Below are 21,986 nucleotides of genomic sequence, written 5' to 3'. Positions count from 1 at the left end.
TACAAACCCAACTGTCTTCTGGCCTATCTACTTATTTAGACACACACACAAGTTTTATATTTACACACACACACACACACACACACACACACACTCTACACACACCACACATTTGTTTTTGTGCATTTTCTTTGTTTTTTTATTGGATTCGGATTACTTTCTGGGGTCACTTGCTTTCAGCCTGAAGAACTCTCATTAATATTTTTTGTAAGGCAGGTCTGCTAGCAACAAATTCTCTGAATTTATCTGGGAATGTCTTTATTTCAACTTTATTTTTGAAAGAGTTTTAGTGGATATAGAATTCCTTGTTGATCATTTCATTCTATGAGGACTTTGGATATCTTATCCCACTCTTTTCTGGCTTCCATTGTTTCTGATGAGAAGTCAACTGTTAATTTTATGCTGATTCCCTTGTAAGTGACAATTTGTTTTTCTTGCTGCTTTCAAGATTTTCTCTTTTTTGGCTTTCAGCATTTTTATCATGGTAATGTCTGTGGATCTCTGTGTTTATCTTATTATAGTTAAGCTTCCTGGATGTATAAATTAATGTTTTTAAATAAATATCAGCCATGGTTTCTTCATATATTTTTTCTGTTCCTTTCTCTCCTCTCCTTCTGGTACTTGCAGTGTGCGCATATCGGTGCACTCAGTGGTATTTCACATTTCTCTAAGGTTCTTTTTGTTTCTCTTCATTCTTTCTCTCTGTTTTTTGAATTGTGTAATCTCTATTGATCTGCAAGTTTCATTAATTTCTTTGGCTAGTCCAGATATACTTTGAGCTCCTCTCGTGATTTTTCATTTTAGTTATTGGGCTTTTAAACTCCAGGATTTCCTTCTGGTCTAAAAATAATCTCTGTCTCTTTATTGATATTTTTTATTTGATGTGACATTGTCATCATGCCTTCCTTTACTACTTTAATTATGGTTTTATTTAGTTCTCTGAACATATTTATAAAACTTGGACGTTTTTGTTAAATCTGACATCTGGTCACTCTCATAGGTGGATGCCAACTTTTTTCCTGGTATATAGGCCATTCTTTCTTGTTACTTTACATGTTTCATAATATTTTGTTGGAACCTGGAATTTTTTGATAACATTGTAGTGCACGCCCCAGCATTGTTTTGTGACTGATTGGATTAATTCGGTAGAGTCCCCCTCTCTCCCTACCTCCCTAACAGGGAGGCCTCTGCTGCTTCTGCTCCTTTGCGAGGTATGTCATTGGGTTTGCCCACAGTCACTCTCAGATCACTGTTTTTGGCAGGACTGTCTTTGATTATCTTTTTCTACATGTAGCTGTTAACCTCCACTAATTGCTACCTGACTTGCTCTACTGTTCTCAGAAGTGCCCTGGAGCACAGATTGCTTCACAGACCGATAGAGTCAAATTCAAGCTTCTTTGAAGAGATACTTCCTGAGGTCTGTTTTTGGGATTGTTTCTGACCCTAGGAGAACTTCTTTCAGTTCTTTCCTTGGTTCTCTGAGACCAAGTTGCGGCCTGCAGTTTAACCTGTATCTCCAGTGAATCTACCAATCTCCTAATTGCCTTTCACCCAGCCTCTGCTGTTTTTTAAAAGTGCCCTTTGGCTTGGACTCCTCATTGTCCACACACTGTTACAAATAAAGTCAGATCCTTTAGGGACCATACTCCAATCTGTTTCCCTCACTTCCATCCCAAGGCAAAAATCTCTTGAGTCACAGCTCTGGCTCTGGCAACAGTGGTTTGCTTTTCTGAGTGGTACTCCTGCTTAGGAATTGAGCCCTTGGGGAAGGGGCAGTAGCCTCAGGTTTTCTTGGCTTACCTCTCCTTTTGAGCTAGGGTAGTGGCACTCAGGGCCCTAGTAGTCCCAGTAGTACTGTGCTCGGGGTAGTTTCCATCCCACAAGTTGGGGGCTAGGCATAAGAAGGGAGCCCCCATCTCTCAGCCTTACTTGCCTGTAACTTAGTCTTTGCAACAGTTAGCTGTGGCCTGGATGGGAAATGCTGATGTTGTGCTCTTTGTGGGAAGCCAGCCCACTGACTGGTAGCTGATGGGGAGAGGGAGACCTGTGTTCTTAGCTACAGTCATCTGGAGTGGAGTTTTGGTCTGGTTGAACTGGGAATTGAGAGAGAAGATCTTTTTTTAAGATTTTTATTTATTTATTTGACAGAGATCTTAAGTAGGCAGACAGGCACGCGGAGGGAGAGGGAGAAGCAGGCTGCTTAGCAGGGAGCCTGACGTGGGGCTCCATCTCAGCACGCTGGGATCATGACCTGAGCCGAAGGCAGATGCTTAACCGACTGAGCCACCCAGGCGTCCCAAGAGAGTAGATCTTGGTACAAGTACCACAGACTCTCAGTTCTTATGGAGTTTTAGCAGGTTGTCTTGAAGAAATGTTTCTTCATTGCTATATTCCCTTATGTTCATTTCCAGAGGCTTTAAAGAATTTTTTTTAAAGATTTTATTTATTTATTTGAGAGTGAGAGAGAAACAGCATGAGAGGGGAGAGGGTCAGAGGGAGAAGCAGGCTCCCCGCCGAGCCGGGAACCTGGTGCGGGACTCGATCCCAGGACTCCGGGATCATGACCCGAGCCGAAGGCAGTCTCCCAACCAACTGAGCCACCCGGGCGCCCTAAATAATTTTTTTTTGTTTTTTTTTTTTTTATTTATTCAAGACACACAGAGAGAGAGAGAGCATGAGCAGGGGGAGAAGCGGAGGGGGAGAAGCAGACTGCCCGCTGAGCAGGGAGCCCGATGTGGGGCTTGATCCCAGGACCCCAGGATCATGACCCGAGCCGAAGGCAGACGCTTAACCATCTGAGCCACCCAGGCGCCCCTAAATAATTTTTTGAAAAATAATTTTCACCAGTTTTGCTGGGGAGAGGGGGCGTACAATGCACCTCATGCTGCCATACTAGAAGTACAACAGTTGTTTTTCAAAATAAAAAATAGTGCTGAAAATACGGTAGCAATATGAGGGCAGAAGAAAGTAGTAAATTTTCTTAAATCACTGAAGGATATTAGGCATTCAGGGGATACAGAATGTGCCAAACTCCCTATTTGTTTCTGATTTGGGAGTGAGTTGTTCTGAAAAGTATGATTGATAAACTGCAGTTCTCTGGGCAGTACAAGATGTTGGTTGAATTGGAAAATGTTCTGAGGCAGTGTTTATGGAACAATGGGATATTGTTTGCTATGTTCAAACAAGACTTAAGGAAAATGATAGCTATCTGCAAACATTTGTCTGTCACGTGAGGAAGACAGATTTGTTCTGCATTATTCCAAAGAGCAGACCTGTGAGTCATGAGGGGAGAGGACAGTGAAGTATATTTTGGCATAGCAGTGGGAAGGATCTCAGAGGTACCTGAAAGGGGAAGGGGCCATTTTTGGGGGGGGGGGGAGGTGCATCTCTTTCTGCTGCTGGCTGAGGTTCTGAAGAGGACTGCAGATTGTTTCCTGGGGTAGGCTAGGGTGACACATCTGCTGGGCTTTTAGACAACATTGGGAGCTCCTGGCTGCATGTCTGCATCAGAATGATAAAATATACAAATTATCTGGCCTCACCTTTGGATCTTCTGATTCATTGAGTGTGGGACCAACCCATCTGCATTTTTACAGGTCCTGCCAGATGATGCTGCCAGGTTTGAGATCTGCTGCCTTACTTGATTTTTTTTTTTTTAAGATTTTTAAAAAAATTTATTTGCCAGAGAGAGATAGCAAGAGTAGGAACACAAGCAGGGGGAGTGGGAGAGGAGAAGCAGGCTTCCCACTGAGCAGGGAGCCTGATGCGGGGCTCCATCCCAGGATCCTGGGATCATGACCTGAGCCGAAGGCAGACGCTCAGCGACTGAGCCACCCAGGTGCCCCTGCCTTATTTGATTTTGATAGTGCCTTCCAGTGTGTCATTTCCTGTGGATAATAGGGGTTCATTTATGCTCGACTTTGCTTACCTAGTCCCCAGTCTTTCTCAGCTTCCCTCCTCACCTCTCCCCCGTTACAGCAGGGGTGCATTTTGAGAGACATGCACCTACTCTCTATTGTATTAGCCCCCAAATGTTAAGGATCGATGATGTTCTATAGTGCTGAAGATAATATCAGTACTTATTTGGTAATATTAGTGACAGTTTAAACTGTTTGTGCCCTTATCTGATTAGCTCTAGGTTTACTAGGAGATTTCTGCTGTAGAGCCATTCTTCTTTGGGCTTCTTGGGCATTTTGTTCGATCCATGTTCATATTTTCTTTTATTAAACATATTTCAAGTCTTTTTAGATTTGGTTTTTGTTAGTTTTGTTTGTTTGTTTGTTAAGAGCCACTGGATATTTCAAAATTAAAGTGTATCTTTTTCTGGCCTAGAAGACCAAGAGATTCCCTTAGAATAATCAGGGATTTGAGAACATTAAAGTATTCAGGACCCAAATATTTATACTCTGTTTTAGTCAGTAATTTTAAAGGATAGGAAAAATAGAATTATTGATTAAAAACAGCTTAGTTCTCATGACTAGAAGCTACAGCCTGGTTAACAGTGATTCTTTTTCATAAAAGACTGATTAAGAACTATGCTCAGCACCTTCCATTAGCTCCCCACCTTGGCTTTCCCTTCAGAAATCTTGTCCTTCAACCTTTCAGTAGAAAGTAGCATATAATGTTTATTGCCTCCTTGCATTAAGAATTTAATGATTCTTTTGTTTACTTCTTTCTCTTTATATCTGTATATTGCTGTATGTGTCAATGCCGGATGTAACAAATTTGTAATCCCAAAATGGTAGGATCAAATAAAAGCGTATTGTGTATATTTGAAGTTCTAAAATAATCTTAGGTTTGGGATAGTGACCAAAAAAAATTTATTTATTCATAAAAAAAGATTTATTTATTTGAGAGAGAGAGAGCAAGCACAAGCAGTGGGGAGGGGCAGAGGGAGAAGCAGACTCCCCGCTGGGCAGGGAGCCCAATGCATGATTCGATCTCAGGACCCTGGGATCATGATCTGAGCCAAAGGCAGACGCTTAACTGACTGAGCCACCTAGGTGCCCTAAAAAATCCTATTTTTTTTTTAAAGATTTTATTTATTAGAGTGAGAGCATGAGTGGGTGGGAGGAGCGGAGGGAGAGGGAGAAGCAGACTCCCCATTAAGCAGGGAGCCCGATGTGGGGCTCAATCCCAGGACCCTGGGATCATGACCTGAGCCAAAGGCAGACACTTAACCGACTGAGCCACCCAGGTGCCTCTTGTGACAAAAAAAAATTTAAAAAGCAAACTGGGAGAATTCTAAAATGCAAAAGGATTGTAGGAGGAAATTTGAATTGTTGTAAAAGGAGTTGAAGGAAATATGAATATTCTGCCTGTACATAAATGTGCAATATTGCCTCTGTTTCCTGAGTACATTTCCTCACAAACTCTTCTGCCTTCCTTTTTTGTTAGCTTCCCTCTTCTTCCACGTGGGGCCAGCAGTCCAATACAACAGCGTGTCAGTCCCAGGCAACGCTGTCATTGGCTGAAATCCAAAAACTAGAAGAGGAACGAGAACGACAGCTTCGAGAAGAGGTAAATTTTAAAAGTAAAAGTGGTCTCGTCAAACAGTCTTCCAGAATAGTTGGTGTGCATCATGGGTGAGTGGTTAGTAAAGATCATGATTATTGTCAGAATTGCTGTGTGTCTGAATTAGATATTCATTATTAAACTCTTGAGCCTGTAATAGGAATAACATTAAGATTAGGTAACATGAATGTTCCTTTACCTTAAACATTTTGTTGAAGCTCCTGAGGAAGTAGCTCATAAATAAAAGGACATGGGTTTTTCAGATTTATGGTTTTTATGCAGATATCCTTCTTGTAAATTTGACTTTTAGAATGCAGAAAACATTTTTTTCCCTCTGAGGATATTGGGTTTTCTGACTAGCTAGAAAAACTTAAATATGACAAATAAAGTCTTTTTGCTTGTAAGTCTATATCCTGTAGCTTATCATTAGGATAAGAAGGATATAGAAGAGTGAAATAAAGGGGGAAAAAGGAAGAATATAGTTCTTGACAAAAGAAAATGAATAAGTAAAATGGTTTGGTTCAGCACGCCATTGAGGTACCATATTAATTCATCTGTCCATCTATCCATCACATACTTGCTGACACCGGCTCAGTTATAGTCAGAGGATATGGCTGAGTCCTAAGACAGACAAAATTCTCTGAAGCCTGCCCTTGGGTTGAGGGGAGATGGATAAAAATTGGTGGTAGTGATTGATTGTCTAGTTTCAGGTAGTGTGATCTGGGAAGGTCTCTGAAAAGGTGGCATGGGGTAGCAGAGTCTTGCAGAAAGTGTGTTATGTGGCTATGACTCGCGGCAGAGCAGTCAGTTTGTTTGAGAATGCAAGTTTTCATTTTTGGATCTGAGTGGTGTGGTTCACTGAAGGCCATGGCTACACAAAGAGAAGGGGGAGTTGTCTGTACATGTTCACTGTATAGTATGCTTGACCTTACCAATGGGTGATACTGTTTCTTCACCTTAATTACCTTATTTCCCACCCTCTAAAAAAAGAGACCACTTTCTCTGAAATCGTTTCTTTTCTAAAAGGTTATCTATCAACAAGTAGATGCAGAGCAGGGTATAACCACTCCCTTCAAGACTAGAAACTGTTCCAATATTTCTGGTCTCCGCTGAATGAAAAAATACTAGTGATCATCAGAGTTGGAATTCCGGGTCTTGGCTTGTTCATCTTTGTCAGAAGTGAATGATCACCTTGGGTGCCGGGGTGGGTCAGTCGGTTAAGTGTGTGCCCTCAGCTCAGGTCATGATCCCAGGGTCCTGGGATAGAGCCCTGCGCTGGGCTCCCTGCTCAGCGGGGAGTCTGCTTCTCCTTCTCCCTCTGCTGCTCCCCCTGCTTGTGCTCGCTCTCTCTAATAAATAAAATCTTAAAAAAAAAAAAAAGAGGGGCGCCTGGGTAGCTCAGTCGTTAAGCATCTGCCTTCGGCTCAGGTCCTGGTCCCAGGGTCCTGGGATTGAGCCCCGCATCAGGCTCCCTGCTCGGTGGGAAGCCTGCTTCTCCCTCTCCCATTCCCCCTGCTTGTGTTCCCTCTCTCGCTGTGTCTGTCAATAAATAAAATCTTAAAAAAAAAAAAAAAGTGATTAATCACCTCTGTATTTTCATTTGATTAATTCTCTTTCAGCTGTTAAGTTTTTCCTATACTCTTCAAGAGGTAGAAAATGCTACTCAGTAGATATTTCTTAGGTAGGGAAACCTAAGTTAATTGTATTTCATTCTTTTCCTGGAGGTAATCTTTGCATGAGTCCCTAACCTGTTCAAATCTGGATGGTCTTAGTTTGCTGCACAGCTGTTCTGTTTTCTCAAATTCTTGCCATATGCATGTTGCCTCTTGGACTGATTTTTATTTTTTCATCCTTTCTCTTCTGTTTTTAATCTCTGTCTTTTTACCTTTTTTGATGGGAGTATTTCCTCGATCTTATGTTTTAATTCTTCTCTTGAACTGTAATGTATGTGATCTTATTTGGAATTTCTCTGAGTCTTTAGTTTGTTCTCTTAGTGTTTCATTTTATAGCCTCTTACTCTTTCATTGAATTCACGTCTTACCTCTCTAAAATTACTAATATTTTTTTTTAAAGCTAGTCCCCATTTTCCCTTCTCTTGTTTCTTTTTCCATCGAATTTCATTTTTTTGATTTGGTCTTTGGCTTTCATCATAGAAGTTCAGGTCAAATGTTTGTTGATCCTGAGCTCTTTGTTCATATATAGGATTAGAGGTTCTGTATATCCAACACCTTGATGGGCTCCGCTGTAATGATCTCTGGCAGAGCTGTTCTGTTGGGGGAGTCCTCCCATCTCTTCGTATCTATAGGTGTATTCTTTTGTGCTGGGGGGTCACCTTCCCCACACAGTAATCACCGATCTGGCTCAGTCTCTCTAAAGAGTAATGTTCAGTTTTCTGCTAGGGAGAGGAATAGATAGCATCCCAACTGCATCAGGTTACGGAGGCAGTCTGGGGCCTTCCTGCTACTTTTTATAGACTTTCAGGCAGTTTTCCCTCTATTACCCACACTTCTAATTACTGAGTTTTCTAGATGAATTGGCCTATTTCTGAGCTTCCTTTACTTAGGTTTCAACTTACTGGGTCTATTCCCTTGTGTACTGTTATTTTTCTGCTTTTCAGCCTTTAGGATCTATTCTGTTCTTTTTGTCCTTATGGGTTTATACTTTATAACAGTATATTTTTTCCTGTCATTTTGGTAAGGCTTTAGGAAGTTCATATGTATTTCATTTCTGTGCCTAACCAACAATACTACTTAATTTTTGAGACGTAATTCTGCATTTGATCTTTTTATTCTCTCTTAGTACCTCTGGCAGTTTACATCTTTATTTGCAGCAAAGTAGCTAACGCTTTTGCGTGTTTAACTTCATATAGCTCTTACGTATTTGCATTCCATTTACCATACCGGACAGTAGTAACTAGTATTTTTGAAAACCAGAATGTTAAGCTAGCTTACTGTTGTGCAACAGCAGAGGCGCCAGCAGAGGGAACTGATGAAAGCTCTCCAGCAGCAGCAGCAGCAGCAGCAGCAGAAGCTGTCTGGCTGGGGGACTGTCAGCAAACCTGCAGGCACTGCCAAGTCGCTCCTGGAGATACAGCAGGAAGAAGCCAGGCAGATGCAGAAGCAGCAGCAGCAGCAGCACCAGCAGCCAAACAGAGCCCGGAACAATACGGTGGGTTCTTCTTCCTAAGCACTCATTGTATGGGTTGGTGTTAGAAGTTCTCTTTTCTGACTTTGGTGGACTCTCTTTTTAGTATTGTTAACTGCATCATTTGTCTCTTCTTCTTTAACAGCATTCCAACCTGCACACCAGCATTGGGAATTCTGTTTGGGGCTCTATAAATACTGGTCCGCCTAACCAGTGGGCATCTGACCTAGTCAGTAGTATCTGGAGTAATGCTGACACTAAAAACTCCAACATGGGATTCTGGGATGATGCAGTGAAAGAGGTGGGACCTAGGAATCCTACAAATAAAAATAAAAACAACGCCAGTCTCAGGTAGGGCTCAAAATGATCAAACCTACGCTTCTTAGAGGGTTGGGGGACGGGGCATGTGGGGAGTGGGGTACTGGGTGGGCATGGAAAGATAGTTCTTTAGTTTTTGCTTATTTTCATCTGTGTCCAAGCATGGGAGATTGTAGTTTGGTGATTGCTTTCTTCCCCATGGAAACACATCTGTATTATTACTAGGGGCGCTCTGTACTGCTGGGCACTTAATCCATTGCCTATCACATGGTAACCACTTAATAAATATTAGGAATAGTGTATTTTTGTTGTTGAACATTTCTCCAAGATCCTCTCTAGATCTTAGCATTTTTCTCGAAATTTATATTTTTTTAAGTTAGCTAGACTACAGTATTATAAACACCTCTCTAATGTCCTTAAACCTGTATATTTTTATGACAGATTAGTTACACTTTTACCTTTGTCTTTCTGTCCTCAGTATGCAATGTTAATGAATGAGCATGGGTTTTAATGATAAATATGTGAACTCAGTTCCCAGCACTGCCACTTATTAGCTGTGTGACCTGTGTGACCTTGGGCAAGAGGGAAACTCTTTGAGCCTCAGTTCCCTCATCTGTAAAATGAAGATAATAACGATGACTTCATGGGTGTAGTTGGACAGATTGAATGCACACGAAGTGGTTAGTGAAGTGCCTGGCACATAGTAACTACTTAATAAATGGTAGTGTTGTCAGATTGTTTCTTCTTGTTTGACGGTCTAAAGTTTTAAGAATAGGACTCCAAACAACTGTCAGCTTATTGAGCATCTTTGCCAGGCCTTTGCATACAGTATCTTGATTCCTTATGAGAAGTATTAGTACCATTTTACAGATGGGTAAACTGAGGCTTAGCAAAATTTAAAAACTCACCAAAGGGCACATTGGAAGAATTGAATCATTTCTCTGGCAAGAAGCCCTATCTTCACAAATGAGAATGTATTAGCTGAGGCTAGTTTGTAAGAGGGTATTAAGTTCCCCCATCCCCAATCCAAATATTTGAAGTTTTTTTTTTTTTTTTAAATTCGTTTTTGGACCCAAGCATTGGATTACTGGACAGCCATCCAGTGTTGCCAAGACATTATCTGTTTATGGTGTTGTAGTATAATCATATAGTAACAGTTTCTGGGAATATAATATCGCCCTATTGTTTTGCTTTAGTAAATCTGTAGGTGTGTCTAACCGGCAGAATAAGAAAGTAGAAGAAGAAGAAAAGTTGCTGAAGCTCTTTCAGGGAGTAAATAAAGCCCAAGATGGATTTACCCAGTGGTGTGAACAGATGCTTCATGCCCTTAATACGGCAAATAACTTGGATGGTAAGAATTGGGGAGGGAAACCCAGCATGTGGAATGGCAGAGCAGGACCCACAAAGAGGTTGACAGATTGGAATGATGGGCCAAAACTCAGGAGGTGAAAGCTAATGGAGATCCAATCCTATATCTACCATAAGAACTTGACTCTTTAATGGTATTATAAGTACTACTTGTGAGAAAAGTCCTGTAATACTGTACTCAAATAGGTTCTCAGTGGTTGCCAAAAAGTAAATGGTATCTCAGGCTGTCTTAATAAATGTGCAGGACAGAGGAGGTCATTGTTCCATATAGGTCATTTTATGGGGGACATTGCCAGCCAGGCCAAGTCCAAAGAAAGGTAACTCATGGTGGAGACAAAGGTCATCCTGGGCCAGAGAAGGCTGAGGTGATCTTTCCCTTCCTGCCTTTGGGGGTGGGGGTGGGAATCATGTGCCAGAGCAAGTAGACTTATTTTGTGCACAGTGAAACTAGGACCAGTGAGTGGAGAAGGTTTCAGTGCAATTTGAAGAAAAACTTGCTAATTGTTACTTGATCACAAAGAGAATTCTCTGCCTTAGATGGAAGTGAGTCCCTGCCCTGACCCCAGATGTTTGAACCAGAGACCAGTCAGCTTGGTGTGGAAGATTTGGATTCCTGTAACTGATTGGCTGATTTGAAGTTACCACTTCCAATGTCTTAACTAAAACCAAGAATCTTATAAAAACAGAATAGTAAAGGAATGGAAGAATTCCTTTGCAGCATTGTAACAATATCTTACAGTCTGAAAGAGCCAGGGGGAAAATAATAAATAATAAATAATGGCCAGCTACCATTCATTAAGCACCTATCATGTGCTGGGCACTTTCTAGCAGTTAGCATAGGTTATTCCAGTTATTTAATTTTTGCGGTAATTTCATAAGATACCTCTACAGTGTAGATGGTATTATCCCCATTTTATAAATTAGGAAACAGAGGCTCAGATTGGTTAAATAACTCATCAAGGTCACACAGCGAGCAAATTTCAGAGTCAGGATTTTAACCCATGTCTGTCTAACTCTGATACTTGTGCTTTTTCTGCTGTACCACACTACTTGCATATTCCATTTAATCCCTCTCTAAACATATGATATCTCAGTAAAGTGAAAGTTCCCGGAGGGTACGGCTATATTTTTAGCATCTGTCATGGTGCCTGACACACATCATAGCACTTAATAAATATTGATTGAATTTAAAGAAAGAAAGAATGACTTTCCAGATGACTTCTGTCGTAGGCAAGCAGTTGTTTTTAGTCAACGTAACATGCAGTTTTTATCAACATAACATTTAGTGAAACTAAACATGCGTGATGTGTCTTTGTTTGACTGTGCTATTGAGATAATTTGGGGCATTGCAATGACAGTGGGCTTTTTTTTTTTCTGTCCTCTGCAGAGTAGGTTAAAGAATATTTAACACAGTAGCTGCATACCTTTCAAGTTTGCATCATTAGAGTCGGCAGTAGGTGTGACAGTATAATAAAAACTGAAGCTGAGTCTTTGCATGTGATATTTCATTGTTACTCTTCATGTCTTCTCCCCTCTCATGTTGCAGTTCCCACTTTTGTTTCTTTCCTGAAAGAAGTAGAATCTCCTTATGAAGTCCATGATTATATTAGGGCCTATTTAGGAGATACCTCTGAGGCCAAGGAGTTTGCGAAGCAGTTCCTCGAGCGCCGCGCCAAACAGAAAGCCACCCAGCGGCAGCAGCAGCAGCAGCAGGTACGAGGCAGTGGTGTTGGCACCGTAGCCCTGCGAGTGAGTAGTAATACCTTGAAGTACTGAGCAGCCAGAGAAATGAAAATTAAAAGATACTGTTTTTATATGTCAGATGACCGTAGCTTCTTAAAATGTGGTAGATTTCAAATGATATGTCCAGAGACTTCTGCGAATTTCCCAAATAGCAAATGAAATCATTCTCTGTTAGGCATACTAGTTGCATTTTCCTTGGTTCGTATATGTGCTTCAAATTGCAAATTCCAACTTGTCACAGACCCGTACGTTTTTTTGGATAGTTAAAACCTACAAATGTTAAATCTCCAGTGCTCAGGATGCACTGTACCCACTATTGATAATACCATAGCATGCCAGACATGTCAAATGTTGTTGATGGGGATGTAAAAGGTACAGTCAGTTCTCATTATTTGTGGTAGTTATGTTTTGTAAAGTCGCTGCTAAAGCTGAATTAGCGAATACTGAACTGTTGGTCCAGGGAAAACATCCAGTTAGATTTTTGGAACCTCTGATCACAACATTTTTGTCAGCTGGTCAATACGTTATTTTGTTTTATGTGTGTTTCTGTTTAAGATGCCTTATTTAATATATTGTTGATTCCTTAACACTGAACTCATGGCCAGCAGCACTAGAACTGACGCCTGAGTGAAGCTCATCATTTTCTCCATAAGGCATGTCACAGCCTTTTTGGAACACCAGACAGCACTTAATACTTGGGGGCCATTTTGTTTTATTTTATTTTTTAGATTTTGTTTATTTATTAGAGAGAGTGTACACACGAGAGAGAGAGAGTGAGCGGGGGCAGAGGCAGAAGGAGAGGGAGAAGCAGACTCCCTGCTGAGCAGGGAGCCCAACCTGGGGCTTGATCCCAGGACCCTAGGATCATGACCTGAGCTGAAGACAGATGCTTAACTGACTGAGCCACCCAGGTGCTCCTCTTGGGGGCCATTTTAAACAGTGACAGCACCAACAAGCATAAAATGTGAACATCAGTACACTACGGAGACTGAAAAAGATGCTCGTTTACTATATGAGAACCGAAACAAGAGGGCAGAATACTGCCCTGTTCCACCTCAACTGGGAATGTGTTCCTCAGGCAACTCAGATTTTTCACTGCTCTGGACATTTGCGTGTTCAGGAAAACCATAAAAGCACCGCAAGTTTTGATTTTGGGGTTAACAAATAAATTACAGCCAGTAAGTGAGTTTGCAAATATGGAATCTGTGAATAATGAGGATCAGTTGTACAAGTTTTCTGACAGATGAGGTGGCAAAGCTCATGAAGAGCTGAAGAATATTCATATCCTTTAATTCTATAATTCTGCTAGAGATAATGTTTGTTATATCGATCATTTCTGGGGATATAAAAGATATAGTGAAGTACATGGCATTTAAAATCCATTTGGGGCGCCTGGGTGACTCAGTCGTTAAGCGTCTGCCTTCGGCTCAGGTCATGATCCCGGGGTCCTGGGATCGAGCCCCGCATCGGGCTCCCTGCTCCGCGGGAAGCCTGCTTCTCCCTCTCCCACCCCCCCCTGCGTGTGTTCTCTCTCTCGCTGTGTCTCTGTCTGTCAAATAAATAAACAAAATCTTTAAAAAAAATAAATAAAATTCATTTGAGTAGATGGGCTAACAGGGATTAAGTGAAAAATGTCAATATAAACAGCACTAGGAAAAATAATCAGAAGGGAAGACATCGTAGAGCAATACAGAAAGTTTTTACGTTTGTGAAATAGCTGCCCCTGTGTGCTGAAATTGGAAGTTGGGGCCCACTATGCGTGCGCATGTGCCTGCAGCCAGGCTTGTCCTTCCACAGTGCTTTCTCCACTCCTCCTCCTCACATTGCCACTACCTGTGCCTGCAACTAGCTCATTGAATCTGATCCCAGTTTAAAATGAATTGCTCTAATAAGAGCAACAGGTAAGTGTGAATGGCTGGTAGACTGTTTCATAGTTGAACCAGTTGGTAGCAAGTGTATGGATATTTGGGGACCAGATTTCTTCTAGGATTGCCCATAGGAATAAAGCACATGATCCTAGTTTTGTTTGGTAACGTGCTGCCAGCTCGTGTGCAGGCTGTCCTGTTCTAGGGCTCAGAGACAGGAACCTTATGCTGGAGTACAGAGGTCTGTTGTGATTATTTGCGGTATATTTAATTTCCTAGTGGATGGCACGGACTCCGTGTATACCAGAGAGGTTTCGACAGCTGTGCTGTCACAATGGGACGAAAACCTGGAGCAACCAGGTTGGGCCTTTTGGAGGCTCAGTGCTTAAGTGGGGTGTCTGACTCTAAATGAAGGGAAAGGGTGGCTCAGTGGACTCCCCTTGGTTTCATTATTACCAGAATCCATGATAAGACTTCTGTTTTTAATCTTATACTTGATAAAGTGAGGGCCAATCAACCATTTTCTTAGAGTGGGCCACACTTGCATCCACTGTGTAACCTCAGTTGTGACATCTTATCCCACAGGACTCTGTGTGGGGAATGAACCATAGTGCACTCCATTCAGTATTTCAGACCAATCAAAGCAACAACCAACAATCCAATTTTGAGGCCGTACAAAGTGGCAAGAAGAAGAAAAAGCAGAAGATGGTCCGAGCAGATCCCAGTTTATTAGGTGAGCAAAGCCTAAAGTCTCAGGTGGGTGTTGGAGGTGTGCAGGTTATAGCAGTATTATATGTGAGTCTCCTCGTGGAATGTTTTTCATAAAGGGAAATATTTCTTATATAAAATTAATTTTTTAAACCACTTTGAAATAGGTAATATTTACTGGGCCCATCAGTACAAGAGCGATGCCTCATTGCTATAGGGAACAAGAAAAGTAATTACTTATACTCTGTGGTGCTTTAAACTTTGAAGCCTTATTTCATATATAATATGAATTTCCCTAGAAGGCCTTTCAGTTTAGTTGGAAAATAATGCTAATGGAGAAAAGGAAAAGTTGTAAAAATTTAAATGCTGATTTGTATAGAAGCTGACCATAAATCCAATCAGGTTTTCAAACAACTAATATTTGTTGATAACCCATTACATATGTGTATATATATATACCTGTGATTTTCAGAGTCACTCTGCATTATGAGATCATGTTCTAGTTTACCAATGAGTAAACCAAGGCCCTGAGGGTTTAGAACATTTTCCAAAGTCACCCAGCTGTTCAGCAGTGGGGCTGGGATTTCAGAGAAGGCCTGTTTTCTTTCCACTCTTCTGTTAGCCACAGCTATTCTCGTCTAGCGTTGAGAACCAGAGTCTTCACACAAGACAGCTTCATGGAAATGGTGACAACAGAATTGGGGCTTTGAAAGACTGGCGGGAAGGACAGACAGTGGTGTTTCTGGAATAATAAACAGTCTAGGCAAAGCAGATGCAGGCTGTTTGAGTTTCTTAAATTGGCCCAACAGCCTCACAGACAATGATGAAATTAAAATGATTTTCTGTTTATGAATGTAGAGTATTAAAAACCATGCTGTCTGGAGTAGAATGATTATATTGGCAAAGATGGCAGGTTGGGATGTTGGCCCAGGCAGGAGGCAGAGTGGTTAGGAGGCTGCAATGTAGACCAGGTGAAAGATCCTGGTGGCCTGGAGAATAGGGTTTTGGTATTAGAGATGGGGAGGAATTAGATGGGTTTTAGAAACTTAGGAGACTGAATTGGCAAGACAAGAGGAATGGAAGGGTTTGGGCAGCAGGATGGGTAGTGTTGCCACTTGCTAAAAGGATGAGCCCTGGAAGATGGAGCAGGCTTATGGGGTAATGATACGGAGTTGAAGTATGTTGGGTGGGTCCAGTGTGAAATGCCTATGAGACTTCAAGTGGAGATGCCCTTGTGAAAGAGAAGAGAGCACAGCAGGAGGGGGATTGCCATCCTACCCTGCCCTCCATAGGGTCCCTGCCTTCTCTCATAGGTTTCCTACTCTGGAGAAAACAAAATGTCAGTAACAGAAACCTAACTTTGAGGATTGCCCCTTGGAACTGGGGCCTGAAAGCTGGCTTGGGAACAGAGAGAGATCTGGTGAAATTCTGTTTTCTTCTGCCTCAGAATTGTAATTTATTTATTTATTTATTTTGCCTGTCTTAGAAATTTATGTTAAGAGTAGATGGAACCAGCCTAACATTTTATCCAGTTTTGACAGAAGTGGGTAAATACAGATTTACAAGTGTCCCTGAAATTCTGGGTGTGGGTTCTAGCCAAGAAGCTCCTTGTTGCTCTTAAGCTGTGGCACTGAAAGGGTAGGCTGCAGGGAAAAGGTTCCTCTGAAAATGAGGTGTAAAGCTCTGTGAGTTGAATATTCAATCTAACTCCATCCCTATTACAGACACCAGAAAGAAAGGGACTTTCTTTTAAAACACTCTTCAGGGGAATGAGAGGTTTTTTAAGGAATAGAGTTTAAGGAATGTATATATGTTGAAGGAACAGAAAAAAATATATATATAAGAGAAAGGGAAGTAAAAGTTCAACAGAATATTGAGAAAACTCACTTGTGTAGGCTTGGACCTTTTTTTTTTTTTTAAAGATTTTATTTATTTGAGAGAGAGAGAGAGAGAGCACATGGGGAGGGAAGGGTCAGAGGGAGAAGAAGACTCCCCGCTGAGCAGGGAGCCCGATGCGGGACTTGATCCTGGACTCCAGGATCATGACCTAAGCCGAAGGCAGTCGCTTAACCAACTGAGCCACCCAGGCGCCCTAGGCTTGGACCTTTTTATGAAAATTTCTGCTCAACTAGATCTCTCTCTGATAATTACTAATTTCTGCCCCTTGCCTACTCATTTCTACCTATTACTATTTTTAATTGATTTACAGATTGAGGAAAAATTAATAAATGTCCACCAGTCACAGTTTGCCAACCATAGAATGAGACAGTTCTAATTTGATCTGAAAGCATCCATTGAGAAAGTAGTCACTGATCGAAAGAGAACTTTGCTTTTAAAACAGACGATCAGAGAGGCCCAGCATCATTTTAATGATCCATCACCTCCATTGTGTCTTCTCTGTAGTTTTTAGAGCTACCAGATTCCAGTGTGAACCAGCGTCCATTACTTGGATATGATAAATAGTCCACACACAATGGCATTTTCCTCCTGTCATACTTTACAGCCCCTCAGACCTTAAGAAATCATGCGAGTGAGACGTAGTCAGTTCTGATCCTAACAGAATGTAGTGCTTAGAGCCAGGCAAAGTGGGCTTAAATACCTCCTTTGTATTGTCTTGTACTTCGTGGATCCCAGAGCTTTCCTGTCTGTCAGATGCGGAGTAGACATGCTTTTATGACCGGTCAGTGAGACTGTGTCTGCTAAAAGCTTAGCCCAGTAAGCAACATACTGTCGTCATGAACAAGTAACTTTTTTTGGCGGGGGGGCCCAGGCTGCTGCTTTTTTCCTGTCTTTGCATGATTAAAATTTAAGTTTGTTTGTGTATTTTTAAGTTTTTTTTTTATTTATTTGAGAGGGCACAAGCAGGGGGGAGGGGCAAAGGGAGAGGGAGAGAGAGAAGCAGACCCTCTGCTGAGCAGGGAGTCCCATGCGGGGCTCCATCCCAGGACCCTGAGATCATGACCTGAGCGGAAGGCAGATTCTTAACCAACTGAGCCACCTAGGCGCCCCGTTTGTGTTTTTATTACATTTCTACTTTTATCACATGTAGCTCGTTTTTATCACAGTTCATCTGTTCCTGAGATACATGTGAAGTCAAAACCTTGCTTCAGAATAGAGTAATAGCTCATTTCATAGGCTGTTTGGTTTTTAAGTTTTAATACTTACCTAATTAAACTGTTATTTCCAAATAGGGATACTAAGCCTTTCATTATTTTCAAGGGAAAAGGTCTTGTGGGTTGTGGCAATGTTGTTTATGGGTAGAGCTGAGGCTGGGGTTAGGAGCCCTGGCCTCTCCTAGTCTTAGGCCTGCTAAGCAGCTTGTACCATAGCTTCCTTGGTTAATAGTCACGTTTATGTTTTCAAATCATGATATTTTGAGTCAAGAATATAATATAAATAAGCTATTTTTATTATATAGGATTTTATTATTGGTACATTTAAAATGTGTCTTTGTTTGAAAACTTGAACATTTAAAGAGCAAAAAGGAGGGGGCAGAACACAAGTAATATTAACTGCTTTTAGATAGGAGAGCATTGCCTGTTTACTTTTTGATATTCAAATAGCAGCTGAAACAGTTTGAGATTTCATTTACAGTGGATGAACTGAAAGCTCTTTGGGAGTCATTCATTCCAAGGAAGCCCTGTTAATGCTTTTTATCAATCTTTGATTATGGAGTTATAGAAAAATTACATACATGTGGCTGATGGGATTAGGTTTTCAACTTTAGTAGTGTTTGTGATTACTGTTCTCGCCTTCAGTGGTGGTGCTTATACTGCTTTCTCTAAACCAGATTCCATTTTGGTTAGTCAATATGGCTAACTGAAATCCTTTCCTTTGCAAGCCTACCTGTAATAGGTTGAGTTGAACAAAGTACTTTAATCTTTTTGTGCTGTCTACCCTGTGACAAAACATCTGAGGGCTATAAGGATCTGGTAGTGGATCTTCCCTGAAGCCTCCTACCCTCGAATAGCAAAAGCCAAAACTTTGAAAAGGTTTTTGACCCAATGAGGGGGGAAAAATGTATTCCCAGTAGTTAGTGGGACTGAAGTAGTATTACTCCCACTTAGATTTCACAGTCATATGGTCAGGTAGTTATAAAGTGCTTGGTATGTGTTATTCCTGTCCTTCCCCTGCCCCCACCTCTGTTAAGATTCACCTCCCGAATGAACTTTCCCCACTGGCCAGCCTCAGTTGGCTTTAACATGTGCTCACAGCCCAGATTCTTCTCAGGAATCCCTAACGCACTAGTTCGGAATTCTTTTTTTCCCCTCCCTACTTAATTATACCAGAACCCTAAGAAATACATAAAAACAAAGAATCTCTCATTAGAAGAGCAGAACACCACTCTCTGACCTTTATCCTTCCTTCTTCTTCCTTCCTTTAGTATCTATATGGCTAAAGCAGGAGAGACTTCTATCCCAGCCCACTGCCTGGAATTTGAGCCCCGTGGTTGTCTGGATGTGGTCACTCATTGCCAATTTTTTCCGGCAGGGTTTTCAGTCAATGCTTCATCAGAGCGACTCAATATGGGTGAAATCGAGACTTTGGATGACTACTGAGCACCTGCCAGTGGACTGGCCTTCCTTCTCCTCTCTGCTGACCATGGATTCTCCACCTTTGGACACAACACTTACTCACCATTTACTCTCTATCACTCTGCAACAAATCACAGAACCGATCATCTCAGGCTTTTTCTTCTAGCCCTTTGTGTCCAAGATTCTTTAAACTGTTTTTGTTGGTGAGCATCTCAGACTGTAGATAAGTGGACCGGACCCTGTGTCTTGGGGGTGGCAGTTGGGATTACTCCCCAACAAGGCTGATTTTGGGCAGCACCTGTTTACTGTGCCGTGATTTCATCTACTGTGTCCCAGAAAGTGTGTTGGGATCTGCCAATAGCTATTTACTTTCTTATGTCACCTTTTTCCTTTCTATATTCTTTTTCTTCTTCTTTTTAACCCCCGGTAAGGGCAAGGGGTCTAACTGGTGCAGTCATGAAGAGAGTTAATGGTAACAGACATTGACCAGCAACACCATGCCACGGACTGTGACTTGAGTGTCTGACAAGACAGAGCGCCCCCAGTCTGAAGGTTGCATTGCCACTGCTAACTTTGGGATTGCATCAATGAGGCCCTGAGTGGGGTGGAGTTTAGATTGGATTGGTTTGATGTTGCACACCCCTCGCCTGTTCTTTCTGAGCATCCTTTTGGAGAAAGGATTCATGTTTTTCTTCATTAGATAGTGACTTCCAAGCAAGCTGACTTCTCCCTTGGCATTCTCCAACCTGATTGGACAGAGGAAACCCTATGGCCTGGGAGAAGGACTTATTCTTAATTTTTCCTTTCTTACAAAAACTGATTTTTCCCATAAATATTTTTACTTCAGAGGACTAGGACCAGTTTGTTTTGGGCCTTTCTGCTGAATATTTGTCTCGTTTAAGAGGCAGCTAGGATCTTTACCATATGTATGAATTTGTATAATTTCATTTTGGATAGGGATAAACTTTTGCTTCTGATAAAAGCCCGGAATTTCATCTGGTTCCTCAGAGCATTACGTGTGTGTCTTGCTGTGGCCCCAAAAGGTTTTGTTTAAAGATTCTGGAATGGCAAGTTGCTTGCCTTTTCTGAAAAGAAAGCATACAAAACCTAACCATCTTTAAGACCTTCATCCATGGAAACCACTACACAGGAGAATGCAGTGGGATGGAGGGGATGGGAGAGAATGGGAGAAGAGAAGCCTGCTTCTGGCTTCTGATCATGGCCTCCTAATACCCCTTCACTTCAGTCATAAATGTCTTCAAGTCCTATTTATAGACCAGCACTCTTCCTGCCTCTCCCAGCCCCTGCAGAACATCACTCTGGAATCGCCAGTCACACTTTGGTCTGGAGCCATTGGACCATCCGTCCCTGTGTGAGAAGTGCTGTGGTCCGGGTGGCTCCTGGTAGAGCACCTTCTCTCTCTGTCATCATTGCCTGAAGAAGGCTGGAGTTGCTCTGAGAGCATTTTGGTTTTGGCTGATTGTATTTGGTTTCTATTTTTATTCTTTGGATCACCATTTTCCCTGTCCCTCCTTGCCCCCCTCCCACCCTCCCTCCCAAACATGTACAATAACTATACAGAGACTGCTACAAACTTGTATATAGTTTTTGGATCAAATAGCATGAGGAGATGGGGAACCATTAAAAGTTGGGACTCCTGCTCTCCTTTGCTTTGTAAATTCAAAAGTGGGGGGTGGGGAAGAGGGATAGTTAAAATGTTTACAAAACTTTAAGCTCCCTCGGAACTTTTGCCAGTGTGGAGGAAAATAAAAAAGAACTTAAATAAAACGTGGTATCCTGTCTGAGCGCACCTCTTCTACTCACCTTTGTCAAGGCTAAGTCTTGCACTAAACCGTTCTCTCGGCACCATGAAGAGGCTCCAAACACGTGAGCACTTGAGACATGGAGGCAGCCATGGTTTTTCCTGCCAGCCTATGGAACACTGGCTGGTTCTGTATTTGGGAGTGTGGAGGTCAAGATAAACAACGGGTAAGTTTGACCAAATGTCTTTACTCCTTTCACTGTCCCTTTCTGCTGACTCGTGGATCGTCTCCTGCCCTCATACCACAGACACACCCTCTGAATGTGCCTTCCAGAGCCTTCCCACACCTTCCAAACTAGACTCCACTGTGTGCTTGTGCCGGAAAAATAAAAACAAATACAAAATTAAAACACACATTTGGGGTGGGGTAGGTGGATTTGGGGTAGCAAAGTCATCTTTATCACGGAACATTCCATTTACTTAACCAAGAACCTTGCTTCTCCTTGAGGAATTTCCCACTTAGTGGAAAGAAACCACTCTTCCCTAGGAATGTTCTTCTGTCTCAGTCCTGCTCTTTTTCACAGTCTCATCTGTTCACTGACTTCAACCACCACGTTATGTCCCTTTCTGTAAACTTACTTGCAAATTATCTTAACTCTTTCTGAGTTTTAAAGTACTTGTTTTGTACGTGGTTTGCTTTTACTTATTTTAATGTGGAGGCTTAAACATACCCAAACAAGATAGCTTGATTATGGAGACGTTCCCCTAGATAGTTGGTGTTCTGGTTACTCTTGCTGCCACTCCAAACTTACTTAAAGCAACCCCTTAATTTTGTTGGTAATTTTATGAGTCATGATTTTGGGGAAGGGCTCAGCTGGGCAGTTCTCCTGTGGGGCCTCCTCTGATTGTGGTCAGATAATCTTGGGAAAGTTCGATAATGTTGGCTGGCCAAGATGGATCACTCATATGACTGGCAGTTGATTCTGGCTGTTGGCTAGGAGCTCAGCTGGGTTCATGGCTGGAGGAACT

The 21,986-nt window shown here is 41.8% G+C and overlaps 1 protein-coding gene across 10 annotated transcripts in view; it reads left to right on the top strand.

Moving 5' to 3' along the window:
- The window catches only part of GIGYF2 (GRB10 interacting GYF protein 2), a 138,357-nt gene extending 117,362 nt beyond the window's left edge, over positions 1 to 20,995 (top strand). For 5 of the 10 annotated variants that reach the window (XM_073877127.1, XM_025889420.2, XM_025889401.2 and 2 more), the window contains 7 exons: positions 5,398 to 5,520; positions 8,479 to 8,682; positions 8,804 to 9,009; positions 10,173 to 10,327; positions 11,891 to 12,093; positions 14,538 to 14,685; positions 19,152 to 20,995. In XM_073877127.1, the coding sequence (XP_073733228.1) occupies positions 5,398 to 5,520; positions 8,479 to 8,682; positions 8,804 to 9,009; positions 10,173 to 10,327; positions 11,891 to 12,093; positions 14,538 to 14,685; positions 19,152 to 19,219 (1,107 nt within the window). In that variant the 3' untranslated portion in view covers positions 19,220 to 20,995. Of the gene's footprint in view, positions 1 to 5,397; positions 5,521 to 8,478; positions 8,683 to 8,803; positions 9,010 to 10,172; positions 10,328 to 11,890; positions 12,094 to 13,884; positions 13,989 to 14,534; positions 14,686 to 19,151 lie in introns of those variants that run through there. The other 5 variants (XM_025889414.2, XM_025889431.2, XM_025889426.2 and 2 more) reach the window with 5 other exon arrangements.
- Positions 20,996 to 21,986: the final 991 nt, after the last annotated feature.

Source organism: Callorhinus ursinus, unplaced genomic scaffold (assembly GCF_003265705.2).
Source record: "Callorhinus ursinus isolate GAN/ISIS: 27379988/994484 unplaced genomic scaffold, GSC_fseal_2.0 scaffold2, whole genome shotgun sequence".
In the NCBI taxonomy this organism is placed as follows: domain Eukaryota; kingdom Metazoa; phylum Chordata; class Mammalia; order Carnivora; family Otariidae; genus Callorhinus; species Callorhinus ursinus.
The sequence above is the reverse complement of the archived record's forward strand: the minus strand, read 5'-3'. Positions and strand labels throughout refer to the sequence as shown.